This window comes from Ceratotherium simum, chromosome X (assembly GCF_057802395.1).
Source record: "Ceratotherium simum simum isolate JZ-2026a chromosome X, ASM5780239v1, whole genome shotgun sequence".
Lineage (NCBI taxonomy): Eukaryota > Metazoa > Chordata > Mammalia > Perissodactyla > Rhinocerotidae > Ceratotherium > Ceratotherium simum.
Genome location: NC_141940.1, coordinates 37,011,234 through 37,029,159, shown reverse-complemented (window position 1 = coordinate 37,029,159; position 17,926 = coordinate 37,011,234). Strand labels below are relative to the sequence as shown.

The 17,926-nt window shown below is 37.3% G+C and overlaps 1 protein-coding gene across 11 annotated transcripts in view; it reads left to right on the top strand.

Annotated features, from left to right (window-relative positions):
- Nucleotides 1–17,926, top strand: part of PAK3 (p21 (RAC1) activated kinase 3) — a 260,691-nt gene that overhangs the window by 215,299 nt on the left and 27,466 nt on the right. For all 11 annotated transcript variants that reach the window (XM_087427736.1, XM_014795348.2, XM_087427734.1 and 8 more), the window contains 3 exons: nucleotides 15,386–15,434; nucleotides 15,751–15,863; nucleotides 17,474–17,591. In XM_087427736.1, coding sequence (XP_087283862.1) covers nucleotides 15,386–15,434; nucleotides 15,751–15,863; nucleotides 17,474–17,591 — 280 coding nt within the window. The remainder of the gene's footprint in view (nucleotides 1–15,385; nucleotides 15,435–15,750; nucleotides 15,864–17,473; nucleotides 17,592–17,926) is intronic.

The following is a 17,926-nucleotide window of genomic DNA, read 5'->3' as shown; positions in this document are numbered from 1 at the left end:
GAAGTGTTCTTAAGGGCTGTTTTTAAATGGAGAACGAGACAAGATATTTAGGTGCACTAACTACTGTATGCCAGGAACCAAGATGGCATCCCAGAGGTTTTCTGGCTGAGACAAGGGGCTTGGATGGAAGAGATACAGCTAATGTCCCTGCAAAATTATGCTAGCCCCTCAGCCAATCAAGTCTATTTTTGGGTAATGGAATGTAGAATTTCTTCAAGCACCTCACTACTTTTCCTAGGATTCTTAGGTTCAGAAAATTATATATTGTATATAAGCTTGGCTATTTGTCATGATTTTTATACTTTGTTTCTTCCCCCTAGCTCTCATACTCAAGTTTCCTTTGAAATTGCCAACTTAGCTTGGGAAATAAGGGAAAGCATTCATTAGACATTTAGGCTAGAGGGTAAGAGGGACATGTCTTACCCCTTACTTGTGGGGATGGTGCCTGGTGGGAATCAAGGTGAGAAGACCCTGAGAGGGAGGCAGAAACTCAGGGAGAAATATATGGCCAAATTTCTTCTTCCAGTGGAAACCATAATGGTGCTGCATTTCTAGGAAGCCTAAAATATATACCTATTTATGCTTTTGCTTCTTTCTTTGTCACTTGATATCACTGGTATTCTCACTTGCTAATAAAAAAAGAGTTTTGTGGTCTCTAGGGACCCCCATCACCTAACCAGTCAAATAGTATTTTTGCCGTTGATTGGACAGTGCTGTCCAATGAAACTTTCTGTGATGATGGAATTGTTCTATATCTGTGTTGTCCTCTGTGGTAGCCACTAGCGTGTGTGGCTATGGAGCACTTGAAATGTGTCTAGTGCAAATGAGAAACTGTATTTATTTGAATTAATTTATTTGCTCAGCCCACATTTATTGAGCGCCAACTATGTGCCAAGCACTATGCTAAGTGCTAGAGAAACAGAGATGGGTAATGGTGGTGTGGACTCTCAAGAAACTTAAAGTCTACAGTGATAAATGCTTGACAGAGGGTTACGTAGGGTCCAAGAGGAACGTTGAGACAAGCCTACTCAATTCACCAGTAGGACTGGCTTCTATAGCCATTATTTCCCACCTGGAGTTTTCTTTTTTTTTTTTTTTTTAATTTTTGTTTATTGCAGTAACATTGGTTTATGACATTGTAAAAATTTCAGGTGTACATCATTGTACTTCTATTTCTGCATAGATTACATCATGTTCACCACCAAAATACTAATTACAACCCATCACCACACACATGTACCGAATTATCCCTTTCACCCTCCTCCCTCCCCCCTTCCCCTCTGGTAACCACCAATCCAATCTCTGTCCCTATGTGTTTGTTTATTGTTGTTATTATCTACTACTTAATCTTTCTTTAACTTAAGTAAGGAAGCCTTACCTTTTCATGTCCATATGCAAACCCCAACTCACTTTCTTCATGCCTAAAAGGTAGACACCACAAGATGATTACAAAAACATAATATCACCTACTAAGGGGACTTGGAAAGCAAAAGTTGGCCTTTAGATTTTATTTTAATCTGGTTGGGTCTTTGGTGGAGCTAAAAATAGGAAAGGATACACAATCCACAGAGAAGTAGCATTCCAGATCTTTGCTGTCTAATACAGTAACCATGTGGCTCTTGAGCGCTTGAAACATGGCTAGTCCAAACTGAGATATGCTGTAAGTATAAAATATGGACTTGATTTCAAAAAGTTAGTATGAAAAAAGGATGCAAAATATCTGGTTAATTTTATATTGGTTACTTGTTGAAATGACATTTTACTATATTGTGTTAAATATGTTGAAATTAATTTCACTTTTTAAGCTTTTTTAAATATAGCTCCCAGGAAATTTAAAATATAGCTCATATTATATTTCTAATGGACCGCGCTACTCTAGTTGTAGGTATAAATGGGAGCTATTTATTTATTTATTCATAAAGTGTTTTTTTTTCAGAGTTGTCTTTTGGGGAGTGGAATTATAATAAAATTATAATTTTGTTTGATTGTTCATTCCCACTAGGACCCAACTGAGCCAAAAATAGCATTGAATTTAAAAAAGAAACAAAGGAAGCGATGGTTTCAAATACCTCCCAGGTACCAGGTAATGAAGCAAGACTGATTTATCCAAGAACAAAGATTAGGCCGCCAAGCAGCTTTGCATACCAAAGAGATTTCCTTTCCTGGTCGTTATTTATGCTTCTGACCTCTGAAGGTGCAGAATGAAAGTTCTCTATTTCTGCTTACCTTTGTAAACCCTTTATAATCGAAAGTGAAAAATCAAAGCAGAAATCTTGCTTGCTACTACAGAAAGGTCTGTTTTAAACTCCCAGTGAGTTTATCATTTTAAAGAATGATGAAACCAACAGATAGTTTACTCATAGGCCCAATTCAACTTTTAAATAAGTCCTTAGAGAATAGGGAGTCTATTTTGTTCCTCTTTTTGTCTTATTTAGTATCTAGCACAGTGCTTTTGCACATAGTAGGACCCCCAAAAACAGTTCTGTACAATTTCAGTTAACAGCCAGAGTTCACTTGGCCAAACTCAGAGACCTACAGAGCTTCCCCTGTCTGCCTCCCCCATGTCTCTGGATCTGCTTTTGCCTCAATAAATATTTGTTGAACTAATGAAAATGTTTGCCTTTCTAGCTCTCCCTTTCCTCTGGCCTCTGTCTTTTCATGTGTATATACATGTTTACCTTGCTCTTTCTGTCTCTGTCTCTCTTTCTCAGTGTATCTTCATCTCTTTGTTTCGCATAGTGATCTGCCTCACCACATCTGATTCTTTATCCTTTGGGAATTTGTGTGTGCTGCATGTCTGTTTTTTTCATTCATGTTGCCTTCACCTTCTGCCCATTTTCACACACACACTCAACCAAAATGATCATAATATAAAATCAAGATGTATTTTTTAAATAGCTTTTAGGATATAATCTAGTAACTTAATCTATTTGCTGTAATTTTATCATTTATTTAATTTAGTAATTTGGGTTTTTTTTTGTTTTTTAGTAGATTTTTACTCTCTGTTCTTAATTTTTAATGTGAATGAGCAAAATATTGATTTATTTCTCTCTAGAATAACAAAAAAACCCCACTTAAATTAACTTTCCTTTTACTTAAATTGCTCTCAATGGATTTTTCCATAAATTATTGGCCTAAGTTAAGGCAAACTAGTATCTATAGAGTTTTTATTTTATTTTCATTAACACTTGTTTTTTATTGTTTCGCTTTACCCATTATGACGGTCACATTCAGGCCTGTGTCAGTAATCATGTGGTGCTAGGAATAATCAGCCCCAGTATTCCATTTTCAGCTCCAGGGAGCACAACAGCTTCCTCTTGGGAGCCGGATTTGAGAATAACTTCACCATTAATCACCCTCATTTACTTGGAAAACTAAATTTTTCCAGTCTGTGTTTCTGCCATCCCAGCATTCAGGCCTGGGGCCAAAGAATTGGGCTCCATCTTCCATAAATCAAGTTCAGATTTGCATGTCTAATCATTTGAGACCATAGCTGTGAGTTGAAGGCTAAAAATGACATTATTTCACCAGGTTTCCTGTGAAAGTGTTCTGTAATGGGCCACCAAATCCAGATATTTTGAGCAGATGTATGTAAAGTTAAAAGAAAAAAAAAGGAAAGAAAGCAAAAAGGCCTGGTACTCCCCAAATTATCATTAACTCAACAGGAGTTTGTCAGAAATATATCTGGTGGAGACTTCAGAATCTTCACTCTTTAGGACAGTTATATAAAAGAACTTGTTTAATAAATGGAGTAGGGTGAGACAACAAAATCAAATATTTATTTTCAGTCAACAGCTATCATTGGCAAGCCTGTGTAATTCCTGAATAAACAGTAGCTGTGTAATAGAGGGCTGAATTTGCTGCTGTTGGCAGCTGTTCTCACAGATTTCTCATTAATATATTTGAATTCACTTGAAAGCCTTTCCTTAAATGAGAATGCACTGAAAAACAGACCCTTTCCTCTTTCAGGTTCATATTTATTTTCTCTTATTATCATAGAAAAATATTTTTGAGGAAGCAGCTCAGAGATGTTGGTTTGGATCCAGTTAAACAAATAACTTTTGGAATTCAGTGAACTATTATTGAGTGCCTACTATGTGTCATGCAGAGTAGTAGTTGAGAAGCAAGTTCTGGGAGTCACGGTGACCTCTGTGCTCACTGTCTCTCTGAATGTCCGATAGGGAGAAAAGAAAAGTTGTATCAAGAAATAGGCAAGACCCCCTTCCCAAATGCATCCACCTTTCCCCCATATTTTATCCACATCCTCGTCTTCACTGTTATCTCCCCCACAGATCCCTCCCTGGCTGCCCTGGCCCTAACTGATCTTTTCTGTCTTCTGTCCTTCTGAAACCTACAGCTTGTATCTGCACTGGCATGTATACACCACTTATATCTTAGCTTGCCTAGACATGTAAAATTGCTTGAAACTTTGAAAACCATGGAGTAGTAAAGGGAGATTTTTTGAAATATTTGAAGAAAAATAAAGAGTCCAGATCCTGAATTCAAAAGGCTGTAGGTAAATTATTTAATTTCTTTAAGCAACGGTTTTCTCATTCGTAGTAAGCAGAATGCACATACCTCATAAGGTTGTGAGAAATGAACAACAGAAGGCATTTAAAGTGCAGAGCAGAGTACATGGCACATAGTGAAGTGCTCAGTAAATGCTAGTTATTATTACGGGTGAAAGACACACCCACAGTTACTATTATATAGAGCAGAATACAGTAAGTTATGGGGACAGAGAGGAGGGGCAAATCATTTAGAGCCAGGGTAGGGGTATGATGAAAGATTCTTAGAGGAGTGTGCATTTGAATAGTGGCTTCAGAAGGTGTAGGATTGAACCAATAGGGATTATGGAAAGGTTCATTTGAAGGAAACCAAATGAACACTTGCTCCAGACTGTAGGTTTCATTTACTGTGGTATCCCTAGGGCCTACAGCAGTGTCTGGTATAGAGTAAATACTCAGCAAGTATTTGAGGTATGCTTATCAAAAAGACCAGAAGAATTAAATCAACAATACCTGTTTTGCAGACAGTCAGAAGTCCAGTTTGGCAGGGGAGTTAACAGGAAATAATGCTAGAAAGATCTGTTGGGGCTGTGTTATGGAACAAATTGAGAGATACAAGCTGCACTGTATTTTTTATTTGAGTTTAATTTTTTTTAAATTAATACTTGTACATGGTATAACATTCAGAAGGTAGAGAAGAGTAGACAGTGAAAAGTAAGTGTCCCTGCAACCCTTGTCCCTCAGCCTCCCAGTTATCCTGCACAAAGGAAACCTCTAGAAAGAAATCGTTAAGTAGTTTCTTATGTAATACTTTCATAGATTCTGTGTGCAGACACACACGCATGTGCACTCACATACACACCATGTATGCTTGAATATAAGCTGACACAATGAAATAATTTTTAAAACAGTTTTTTGGCTCACCTAGATACATAAACTGTTAGATATATAATAAATGGTGAATGTCTACTTATGATGTTTAACTTGTTAATTCACTCTTATTTACATAATTAAAACTACACATTATATAAAATAATATATAAATTGGGAGAGATTTTTCTACTCTCACATTTTATGAGCAGTATAATTCAAAATCTTCCTATGCATCTTTAACATCATTGTTTTTGTAATCACTAGAGCCCCTTTTTGAATTCCCCAGCAGTTATCCAAGTATGTCATCTGTCTTACATCTAAGATCTTTGAGATATAATATTTTTGAATCTACATATGATTCTGCCCCTGGATATTCTATTCCTAGTCACAATTACCCATTCATAAAACATTAAGATAATTGTTTTCTGAATCTGTCCTGTAGGTGTATATTTAAATCTTCACAGCATAACTCTCTACTATATTGCTTTTTAAAATTTCTATTACAAGTTTTCAAACTTACACAAAAGTAGAGAGAATAGTACAGGAATTTCCATATTCTTATCACCCAAATTCAACATTTATCAATATTTTAATATAATCACAATGCCATTATAACACCTACAGAAACTTAACAATTGCGTGATATCATCTAACTCCCAGTCTAAAATCAGAGTTCTCCAACTGTCTCAAAAACTCAGCTTTTATAGTCAGTTTGTTCAAATCAGCATCCAAAAAGATTCACACATCGCATTTGGTTGTGTCTATTAAGTCTCTGTACTCTAAAGCAGTCCTCCTTCTTTTTCCACTACCATTGACTTATTGAAGAAACTAGTCATTGTCTTGTAGACCACTTTCTGGATTTGTCTGTTAGTTTCATTTGATGTCATTTACTTGTTCCTCTATTCCCTGTATTTTCTATAAATAGAAGTTTGCTCTGGAAGCTTAATTAGATTCAGGTTCAAATTTTGGCAAGACTTCTTTTTTTTTTTTTTTTAAAGATTTTATTTATTCATTTTTTCCCCCCAAAGCCCCAGCAGATAGCTGTATGTCGTAGGTTCACATCCTTCTAGTCGCTGTACGTGGGACTCGGCCTCGGGTTGGACGGAGATGTGGTGCCTCGGGGCGCGCCCGGGATCCGAACCCGGGCTGCCAGCATCAGAGCGCGCGCACTTAACCGCCAAGCCACGGAGCCGGCCCTGGCAAGACTTCTTCATAGGCGGTGCTATGCGTTTCATATTATATCAGCAGGCACACAGTGTCTGATTGTCCCATGTTTTAGTGATGAGTAGATTGATCAGAAGGTTCAGTAGGTGACTGCTCCAGTGCAAAGTTCCTCATCAGCCTTTCATCTAATGATTTCATCTATTTATGATTATTACCCAAATCAATTATTTCATTGGGATTACAAAATAGTGATTTTCTAAATCTATCATTCCTTCTGCAATTATTAGCTAGAATACTTTTGTTGAAAAAAACTTTACCTCATCAGCTAGGGGTCTTTGGTTACCCTGAAATATAGTTCATACAGGGAAACCAAGATAAATGCTTTATTTTTTTAATTGTTAATTTTTAGTGGAAGGAGTTGGTACCCAAGCTACTTCCAAAAACAGTCAACGAGGGGTGTTTTTTTTTTTTTTAAGGGAGAAGGAGGCATTCTCTTTTGCTAAAAAAAAATATCTTTATAAACTCATGGATTTTTATATTTTCAATTTGTTTCAATCATTTGCATTCATTATTGATTTTGATGTTCAAACTGTCCCATGTTTGGCTAATAAGAGCCCTTTTCACTGCATTAATTTTGAAAGTGACCTTTAAAAAGCCTGTTTATGACATCTAACACTTGCAGTTGAGATCATACCTTCAGAAATAATTTATTTACATCTTTTCTGTCGCATTCTGAGATACTCCTGATAAGCATCCAAAAGTAGCACTGATGGAGAATATTTCAACCTAACATGTCTTTCCCAAACACTACTTTATGGATAAAAATTAATGAATATGGAGAATTACTACATTACATGAGAGATTTTATAAGGATTTGAATATACGGCAATTCCCTTTTTTTCCTGAGGAAAAAATTTGGGGGAAAAAAACCCTTACCTTGTATTTGGACATATATGGTGCATTTCTCTGTGTGTGTGTGTGTGTGTGTGTGTTGTGGGTACATTTTTAACACAAATGGTAACATGCTATATATTTCCTTTTTGTTCTGTGCCTATGTTTTAGAGATGGTTCCATGTCAGTACTTCATTCTGTTTAACAGACGCAGTGTTTTGTTGTTTGCATGTACCACAATTTATTTAATCAGGTCCCCATTAGTAGACATTTAGTTTGTTTCCAATATCTTGCTATTATAAACGAGGCTTCAGGGAAGATCCTTACAAATAAGCCATTTCATACATATGCAAATTTATCATCAGGATAAATTCCTGAAAGTGGAATTGTTACATGAAAGGGATATCTGCATTTTTAATTTTCTAGTTGCCCTCCATAGAAGTTGTTCCATTTAACACTCCCACCAACATTGTATGAGAGTGCCTGTTTGCCCACACCCTCACCAACACAGCCGTATTCATTTATTTGGGATTATGGTACTATAATAAAAACTTATCCCCACACTGATTTTCAAAAGGAAAAATGTTTAAGAAAGGAACTCTAACAAGAAATTATATGGCAAAACAGAAGGCTACCCTAAAGAACCCATTGGCCAATATAGTGCATGTCTGTATTATGCCAAAATATCTTTGTTGTATGTCATATCTCTTCATAGATTAGACCAGCAATGCAGCTAAATTTGTCAGAAAGTGACAATAGGAGCATTTCTTGAAATCATTTTCCTCTTATGCGTAAAGATATACGTCTGGCCAAAGGAATTTCATCTAACATCTGGATCTTTGCCAATCATCATTATATAGAATGATAATATGATCAATTCATCAGTAATTGCAAACAAACTTTTTTCTTTTACAAGCCGATAGTCCCTGTCCCTCTAAATTAGTTTTTGTTTTAAGGCTTGAGAAGGTAAATATATCATGTTAGGTATTTTTCAGACTTATCTGCGCTACTCAGTGAGAAGCCCTCTTCTTACTCTAACACAAAGTTCCCATATTGAAGATGAATAGTTTTGAAACTAGTTTCTTAAAGGACTTGATGAATAACAGCTTGTTTAGAGAACCTGACAAAGCAGTGTACAGCATAGAACTCAGAGATGAGTGCTGAGAATAAAACCTCTGACTTGTTTTCCTTTGCTCCAGAAACTATGGGCAAGAGCAGAAGTGGTGTCTAGTGTGCTTACAAAAGTGATTCTTTGGGTAGGACCACCCACCCCAAAAGAATTTGCTTTCTCATTGGATCTATTTTGAGCCATACAAGTAGGACACTGCTATGAGGCACTAAACAGATGTAGACTGAGCTTTATAATAGGCTTTGGGATGAAGGAGATTGGAAATACATTAGCATTTGTGAAGAACAATGTTTATGGAGCAGTGGAAGATGCTCTTTGTTCTACTTAATGCTCTTAAATGCACTGTGTTGTGTGCTGTCTCTTGTAAAGAAAGATGATGCCACTCAATCAACCACCATTAGCAGAGTTTGCACTTTAAGTTGTTTTTTCCAGTCATAGTAATGAGCTTGTATTAAGCTGCCTGCCCCCCTTTCCTGTTTAGGCCCTCTTGAAACCGGTGGCATACACTGTGAAACAGCTGTTTAGACCTAATGTTGGAGTGAGTAGTTGAGAGTTATCTAGCCTTTCCAGGGATTAAGCCCTGTAACTGTGGCCACATTATCACTGGACTATAACCCACTGAGCTCCCTGGCCTCACACCCATAATGTGTTACAGCTCTATTTAAAATTAGATGACCATGAATACTCTGGGAAAAGTCATGCCCTAGTTAAAGAACATGAAATTCCCTGTTCCAATTTATAATCCTAGTAATTAAAGACTATACCACCTGGCCCTGGCTCCATTCTGTGTTCTTAGAAAGGTACTATATGATTTTTACATAATTTTATTTTTTTTAATTTAGTGATATATTTTCAAGAGGTAAATTACACAAAAGAAAACACTCTGAAGCTCTCTCTCTGAAAGAGTTATTGCATGTAATGGTAACACTGTTCATCACCATTTCTGAGCCTAAAGGGCAAATGTCTCAAAAAACAAGTAAATGTATGTAGTATTAGACTATATGATATCTATGTATTTTTATGTCAAGTGCATTAATATAGCGAAACAATTTCTAGATAGGGGGCTACAAGTAGTACCTGTATCTTAAATACTCAGCAGAAGATAAAGTCCAGTCCTAAGAACTAATCTGAGGCCTAGTCCACTCTTGGTCACATGACCAATCTTAACTGAGTCAGAAAATAGAACCATCTTGTGTGGTTATGCCAAAGGAATCAAATGTACCATGTCCAGGGACAAACTAAATGGCTTACAAAGGGCAAGTGGACTAAGTGAGCAGAAAATTAGAGGCAAGGAAAATATTTTAGTGAGGTAGCTTAGCATAGATACAAACGTGGACTCTGGGAAGTACCACACTTGCACTTGGCATTGATGTAAAAATGCTAATCTATAACAGAACATGAAATGGTGGTTAAGAGCATGGGTGTGGAGTCAAACTAATGCATTTTTCAGTTCAGCTTCTGACTAACTGTGTAACCTTGAGCAAGCTACTACCATTTCCCAGTTCCAATTTCCTCATTTGTGAAATGAGGGTACTACAACTTACCTCATAGGGTTGTCTAGGGTGAGCATTAAGTGAGGTCATCCATTTACAGAGAACAGGCAGAAAGACATATCAATAAATGATATAGTCTTTTCTAGCAGCAGTAACAGTAGAAGTAGGAATAGATGTAAAAAATAACAATCCTAGATGTGGATTAAATCCCTGACCGTGACCTCAATGGCACCAGATTTATAATTGTAAAACCTTAAATGTGAAAATTATCCTATCCTTCTGGCTCCCTCACTCTTATTCTGACTAGGCTCACCTTGGACCCCATTGAGCCCTCTAGTCCTTTTGCCCTTTTTCTTTTCCTTCCAGTCTATGAGCTTCCTCCTAACCTCACTTCCCTGCCCTTCTTTCCCTCCTCTAATCCATTTTTATGCTGAAATCGGTGTGATTTATCTAAATTACAAATTTTACCATGTTGCTGCTTTGGCAACTACTCATGATCATGGCTTGACATTGGCTCTTAGCAGGAAACATCAAAACCTGATGAAGATTGCCTCTAATTAAACTGACTTGTTGTGGGAGGAAAAGGGAGACATAGTGAATTATTTGTTTCTTTCTAGACCTTTTGGGCTAGATGCCAGTGTTTCCATTTGAGTATTAAGTGCTTGGCCAGGTCAGGGAGAAACTGTTGATAAAGCATCTAATGGGATGCCAAGAACCCAGCAGTACACATCACACTGTAATTGATGATGAGGCCCAACGGTTAAGCAATCTGTTGGTTTAATATTCTTGAACTATAGTGTAGGTTAACTGAAAGATCTCTTGTTCAAAGTTAGGAGACTTTTGTTACTTACTAGCTGTGTCATCTTGGGCATACCCCTTCTATTCTCTATGATTCGGATTTCTCATCTGTAATGAGGAAGTTAACCTGGATGATCTTTATTTTCCCTTGGGTCCTGGTAATGCATAATTTCTTTATACCATCTGAGGGACTGAGGTTTGGAATAAACAAAATCCCCATCAAACAAATGTTCTTCTTATAGCAATCTGGCTTTAATATAACTAGAATGGAGGGATAATGGGAATCGATGCAATTAAATGGCATAAAACTCAAGTTGACAGTGTTGACCATTTCAGCACACCAGCCCCAATATACCAGAGAATTAGGAGTTTTAACTCCCATCTTTGTTAGTTTGGTTTCTGGCATCTTTATGTCCTAAAGTGCTGCATGATACTGACTTTTTTCTGTTCAAGTGACTGACTGATTTTGTAAAGATATCCGTTGAGATACTTCAACATACCCCAGGCTGTTGCAAAGCTCATCTTTTGGGAATCAGTGTGGCATCTTGTTGGCTCAACGACTGTTTCTTTGGGAGTATACACTACTGTGCTTCACTTGTTACAAGGAGAGTGCTTCTCAACTTCACTACCAAGGATCCCTTCAATTATTTGTCTTTGTGAATTCCAGGTTATGAATAATTATAACTATAATCTATATTTATGAAATAATAGTTTATTTATCATACTTTATTAAGCAAAAATAAATATGTATAACTGCTGCTTAGACCTTTTGATCAGCGTGAAATATGCAACGTAATCACAAGTTGATAAAATTCTAGCTAAAAGGAAATATATGTTATATTTTAATTAGCTTCATCTTAGGTAAATATCAAATTTCTGTTATGAATTTGAAACATCAAGGTATCCTAGAAGCTCCTAGACACTGAAAAAGATTCCTAGTGATCCACAGATTACAATTTGAGAACTTGCTGAATATATTAGGTAGCAATCAACCTAATAATAATAATTACTACTACTGCTGATATTATTATTATTATTATTGTTATTTATTGGGCAATTACTATATGCCAGGACTGGTTTTAAACACTGTATACATTTAATCCTCCTTTAATCCTGAACCACAAAGAGGTTAAATTATTTACTCAGGGTCACACAACTAAGAATTGGTAGGATTTGAACCTGGGGAGGTTTGAATAGATGGTGAGGACTACTGTTCTTAAACCATCAGTGGTCAAAGAGTGTGCTTTAATAGATAAATAAGAGAAACAGAAAGATTCACATTTTAATCAACTGAATTTTAAGTTGCTGGAATATGGAAAGGCATCAGAACTGGGGTGCAGAAAAGTGTTAGGGGTGCTAAGATGGAGCTGGAGACAGAGCACTATGTTTTCCTCTGCAGGTTAATCCTGAGTTTGTGCATTTGAATCGAGGACTCTACAAAGGCTGGAAGTTGGGGCAACCAATAACGATAACTTAGTGACACTGTTCACTGTCAGAACAGTGAATTCCAAATGCCTAACAACATGTTTGGTGTGGGGGAGATGGTGGGAAGTGGGGTGAAGGTGGGAAGTGAGGTGGAGGAGGAGATCACCATTTTAAGACTGGGATCAAGAGTTGGGGGGAAGGAAAAAATGGCTCCCACTAGATAATTACATATATGCAATAAGGTGGGGGTAAGGGGAAGTGAGGAGAAAAGCTCATGTTTTAGTTAATAACCTATGTTCTAGAGTTTCAGGGTGTTTAAACCTCTGTGGATTAGGGATTTGTGGCAATTCTATACCATAGACTGCCATAAAACCCAGGATATTGGGATTCCAGGGTTAGGACTCAAGCAGTTTTAAGACAATGAAATGCTGAGGGAAGTAGGGGGCAAAAAAACCCAAGGATTTTAAAAGCAAAGCTCTGGAGATGTTAAACACTAAACCCTGTTGCACTCCAAGTCAATCACAGTTTTAGCCCCTAAGACAGTGGAAATGGGCTTGGCAGGTGAGGGGTAGGGGTGGTGAAGGGGAAGCCCACTTGGGCAGGAATTTTGGGCCTCCCTCCCTAGTTTAAGTGGAGCAGCTTCCCTTTTATATTGAGGGTTTCTGCATATGGTTTCATTTGATAAAGGCATTCCAAACTTAAAGAAAAAGACAAAACCACTTCACTAAGGAAAACAAAGAATGTAGAACTTCTAAAAAGTGTTCTAGTAGGTCACCTTTGGCCTTTGTCCTTAAAAATAGGGGCAGACACTAGCAAGGATGTTTTGGCTGGGAGATTGGGAAGGGCCAACTAACAACTCAATAAATCAGTCATCCTCTACTGTGAAATCAGTAACGGCGGCAGCAGCAACAAATGATAAAACTAGCATTTACTATATTAAGCGTCAAGTCTGATCTTGGCACAGGGCTAAATGTTTACATAGATTGTGCCATCCAATTCTCTGTAGCCCTATGAGATAGATACTATTATTATCTAATTTTGCAGATACTGTCACTTTTTTGTATCTGAAGAAATTGCACAAGTGGCCTAAGTATACAGGTATAAACCAAGAAAAGACATTTTTGAATCTTAGTCTGCAATTAGATTTAAGTAGTTGCCCAGGGCTTCTGCAGCTGAAATACACACCAGGTTGAGGTGATCTATTCCTATGAACTCAGGAAACTCTGAGTTCAGAAGGACGAATCACAAACTGGCCCCTGAAATTAGGAAAATCTGATAGCTTAATTCCAAGAGGGAAGTGTTTTATGTAGATTTAAGTAGAAGAAGAAATGTTTTTTCACAGAAAGGAGAGGTTTTATGGCAATTACATGTTTGCTTGAAAAGATTTTTATTAATTTGTTCAATTAACAAATACTTATTGAGCACCAGCTGTGTGCTCTGAATCCAGAATCTCAAGCATACAAAATCGAGAGAGTGATTAGTTTGATACAAGCCTCAAACCGAAGGAATTTCTGAAATCACCACATTCTGGTTTAGGTGGCACCTATTGATTAAGTGCGATTTTTCAGTCTAGTTCCAATAGATATTTAAATACCCATGCAGAGTGAGGAGGGCAGCAGAGTTTGTAAATTCTAGATCATGGAATTAAAGAATCTTAGAAATAAAGCTGCCCATTTCCTGTGTTTTACAGAAAGAGAGTGAGACAGTCTTGGATTGTAAACTGTATAACCTTGGGCAGGTTACTTGACCTCTCAGAGCCTCAGGGTCCTCATGTGTAACATGGGGATAATAGCACTTGCCTTTTAGAAATATGGTAAGGATTACATAAGATAATTTATATAAAGTTCTTAGTGCAGTGTCTCGTATGCACAACATGCTCGATATATGTTTACTGTTATTGTGATCACTATTTTCTGAGTGAGGGGACTGAGACTCAGAGAGGGGAAGTGACAAGCCCAAGGGTCACATAGCTTGTTGATGTTAGAGCAAATATGAGAACTCAGATCTCTATAGTTGTCAAATATTCCTTATACTACATCACCCATTTTATTCCCTAGGAGCAGATAATGGAAACTTCCTAGGCCTGTGAGAAATATTTTGGCTCATCCAGGGAGAAGAAGGGAGAGGATTACAAGGAAATGGCTGACATAAAAAAAGAATTCCTGGACTCAGAAAACAAAACTAACTAGAAAGTTTAAATAGCAGTGTTGGAGCATTACAACGCCTGGTCAGTCACAGAACTGATCTCTATCCTAACTCCTTTATTCACCACAAGTGTTTCGACAAAGTTGACTTTTTCTTTTTCTTAGGAATAGAGGTGGGGAGGTAGTTCAGAATGCATGTGTGTTTCATGGAAAGTTACTGTGAATTCAGCTTTACTAGACAATTTCTATTTGCAAAGCAAGGGAGCCCTGTAATTGAAGTTAGAATGAAAGCATGAGTACGACATTAAAATCTACCATTAAGAAATGATGATTTTAAAAGGATAGTGGGCTTCAGTGAAACCTCATAGTAGAAGCTGTTGAGAAATCTAGCGAAAAGAAAAAAAATGGCTCAACAGTAACCCCACATTGTTATTCTTTTGTGTAGCTACAGTACTAGTACATACAGCATGAGAGTGATTGATTTGTTAGATGAAGATATTGTTAAGAATTAGAAATAAATGAAAAAAGCCATTCTGTCCATATGCTAAAAGCAAAGATTAATTTACAGTTGCCTAAGGAAAAGATGATATATTGTTTCCTAAACTGTACTTCAGTTTAATCAGAGGACTTCAGTATTGGTTGTTGCAACATCCAAGGAGTATTCAAAATATTCCAGGAGTTTCCTAAAAGGAGCATTTTGCTCAATTCATTACTGCATGGTGCCGTGGCACATGGACTGCTGCCAAAAAGTCTGACTGGAGTTCCTAGCCCACCAAAATGGATACATCGTGATTGTTTCGGGTGTAATTACTCTACAAAATGGTTGTTCCTTTTTTACTTCATCCTTTAATCTTGAGTTTGCCAATTTCCCTCTCCTGAAAATAATTACATTTTATTTAAAATGAAATATATTGATAACACTTTGATTGCTTATTCATTTGATGATTTTCACCTTCACAGGGCATCAGGTACTGTTTATACAGCACTAGACATTGCAACAGGACAAGAGGTAAGTGCTAACATTCAGTCCCGATTTATATTTTCCTTTATTCATGTTGATCAGATTTCATCTTTGATGGCATCTATGCCTAAAAAAATGGATAGCCTTGATTTGACATGGGAGTTTGCTTCCATAGTGTCCAAAGTATCTGAAGTGGATGGTTCGCTCATGATTGACCAAAGAAAAGGGGCATGGGTTTGTGGCACCAAGAAAGAGCCTAGTAAGATAAAGAATGGTTGTGCCTCACTTTGTATGCCAAAAAATATGGATGTTTGTGTTTGCTCTTATGATTGTAATTCATTCTTGCATTTTAATCATCATTCAGGTGGCCATAAAGCAGATGAACCTTCAACAGCAGCCCAAAAAGGAATTAATTATTAATGAAATTCTGGTCATGAGGGAAAATAAGAACCCCAATATTGTTAATTATTTAGATAGGTAAGTGTTTTCTCTCATTATGTACTTGTTTTCTTTATGGGATATCATTTTCTTGGCAAATTATTTTATTTAGGGTCTACTCACTAAGCATTCTACAAATATTTCTCAAACGTTACAAAATCGTAGAGTATCAGATCTATTGCTAAACTTGCACCCACTTATCTTTGTCCACCCATAAAACATTTGAAGACACATTTCATGGTCTTACATCTAAACATGAGCAGTTTGTGTAATTTCCTTTTGAGGATCATGGCTCCTTGTTGCCAGGAAATAGACTATGGCGTATAGGAGAGAGCTGTGGTGTTTTGAACAGTTCATCAAGTGTCTGTTTGGAGCCAGTGCAGCCTCTGGGTGTCTAAGTGAAGAAGACTGACTGCAATGGCCCTGCTTTAATGGGTGCTTTGTGATTAACCAACAGTGGAGTCTAGGGAATTGAGACTTTAATCTCAAACCTTTTTCCTAGACCAGGTAATTAATGTCTCTTTCATCAGTGTTATTAGCGGTGGGTTATAAATAGGCATTTAAAGACAGCACTAACTCTTCATTTGTGGTTAACATCTGTCTCATTCAATTTCAGTAAGTGTTTGTTTAGCACCACGTGCTGTGTACTCTGAGAGGATAGAAGGAAATAAGACTAGGTCTACAACCTCAATGAGCTTAAGATCTTGCTTTCTGTGTTTTGTGCCAGGTAGACCAGTGGTACATAAGGAGGGGAAGGGGGGATGAAAAAGGAGTGTCAAATTTTGCAGTTGAAATCAGTGTTTCATAAAGTGTTCTTTAGGGGCCACCTGCAGCAGAGTGACTTTGCTTTTGTAAAAATGGCATTTGTAAAAAATGCAGATTTCTAGGCTGCTCTCCATAAAGAGATAGAGCCTGTGAATTTTCATTTTTAACAGGCTTTCAAGGTGAATCTTACGGGCACTGCACTTTGAGCACCACTGGCTAAGAAGTCTTGCTTCATATTGATGTGGAACTGAGGGCAGGGTGGAATCATTGGAGTCATTCCATTCACTGTAATTCCTCTCCCTTGCTGAGCAGCGGAAAAGAGAGACCAGATCATTCTACTAAAGATAATGGGCCCGTCACAACTGACTTCTATCAGAACTGAGACCGCAGCACAGTAAATCCATTGCAAACATGAGTCTCTTTGGTTCAGCGACTGCTTGAAAACATTCCAGTAATTAATTCAGTAGAATCAAAAATACTGCCGAGATCTGAATAAATATCCCATAAATCTAAATGCCATGGGCCAGTTCAGTCCAAAAGTCAACATTATGGCTTGAGTTATCCAAAAGGGCTCTTCAATGATCCTGTTCATTGGAACTAGCTTTTACAATGGAATGACTGACAGTAGTCAGTCACTAGAGGTCTCCTTGCTCCTTTCCTTCCTCCTTGGTGCACAGTCATATCTGATGATCCTTTGATTTTCCATGTATATTCTCTTCTAATGTTAAGGAAGTGTCTCGTTATCACCATCATTAATATTTTCCTCTTGATATGTAATATGGCCAAATGCAGAAACTAACTGCAAATTGTCTTCTTAATAAGAATATAAAGGAGTCCCCACTTCCTTAGACGTGAGTCAAAGTCTTTTTCTTTTCTTGTTATAGTTACTTAGTGGGTGATGAACTATGGGTAGTCATGGAATACTTGGCTGGTGGCTCCTTGACTGATGTGGTCACAGAGACCTGTATGGATGAAGGACAGATAGCAGCTGTCTGCAGAGAGGTAAGAAAATAGAGCATTTCTAGCTGATGAGAACACCAAAAGTGACAGTTCTTTATCTCTGATTATTCAAAATGTTTATAACATCAAAGTAACAATAGCACATCTTTTCTTCTGAAAAAAAAAATTGGAGGGCCTAACCTCAAATTAAATCCTAATGTAATAGCACTCCTCTTCCCAGCCCTCCCCAGCCCCTTGTTTGTTTTAGTTGTTTTGCTATGGATCTTTTGAGTTCCGTTGTGCCATTCAAGAGGTGCCATATCTAAGCCTGCGTGCTATAGTCTCAGTGAATGTGGAAAACAGTGATGTTGGCATGGAACTTCTTTACTATTTGGGGA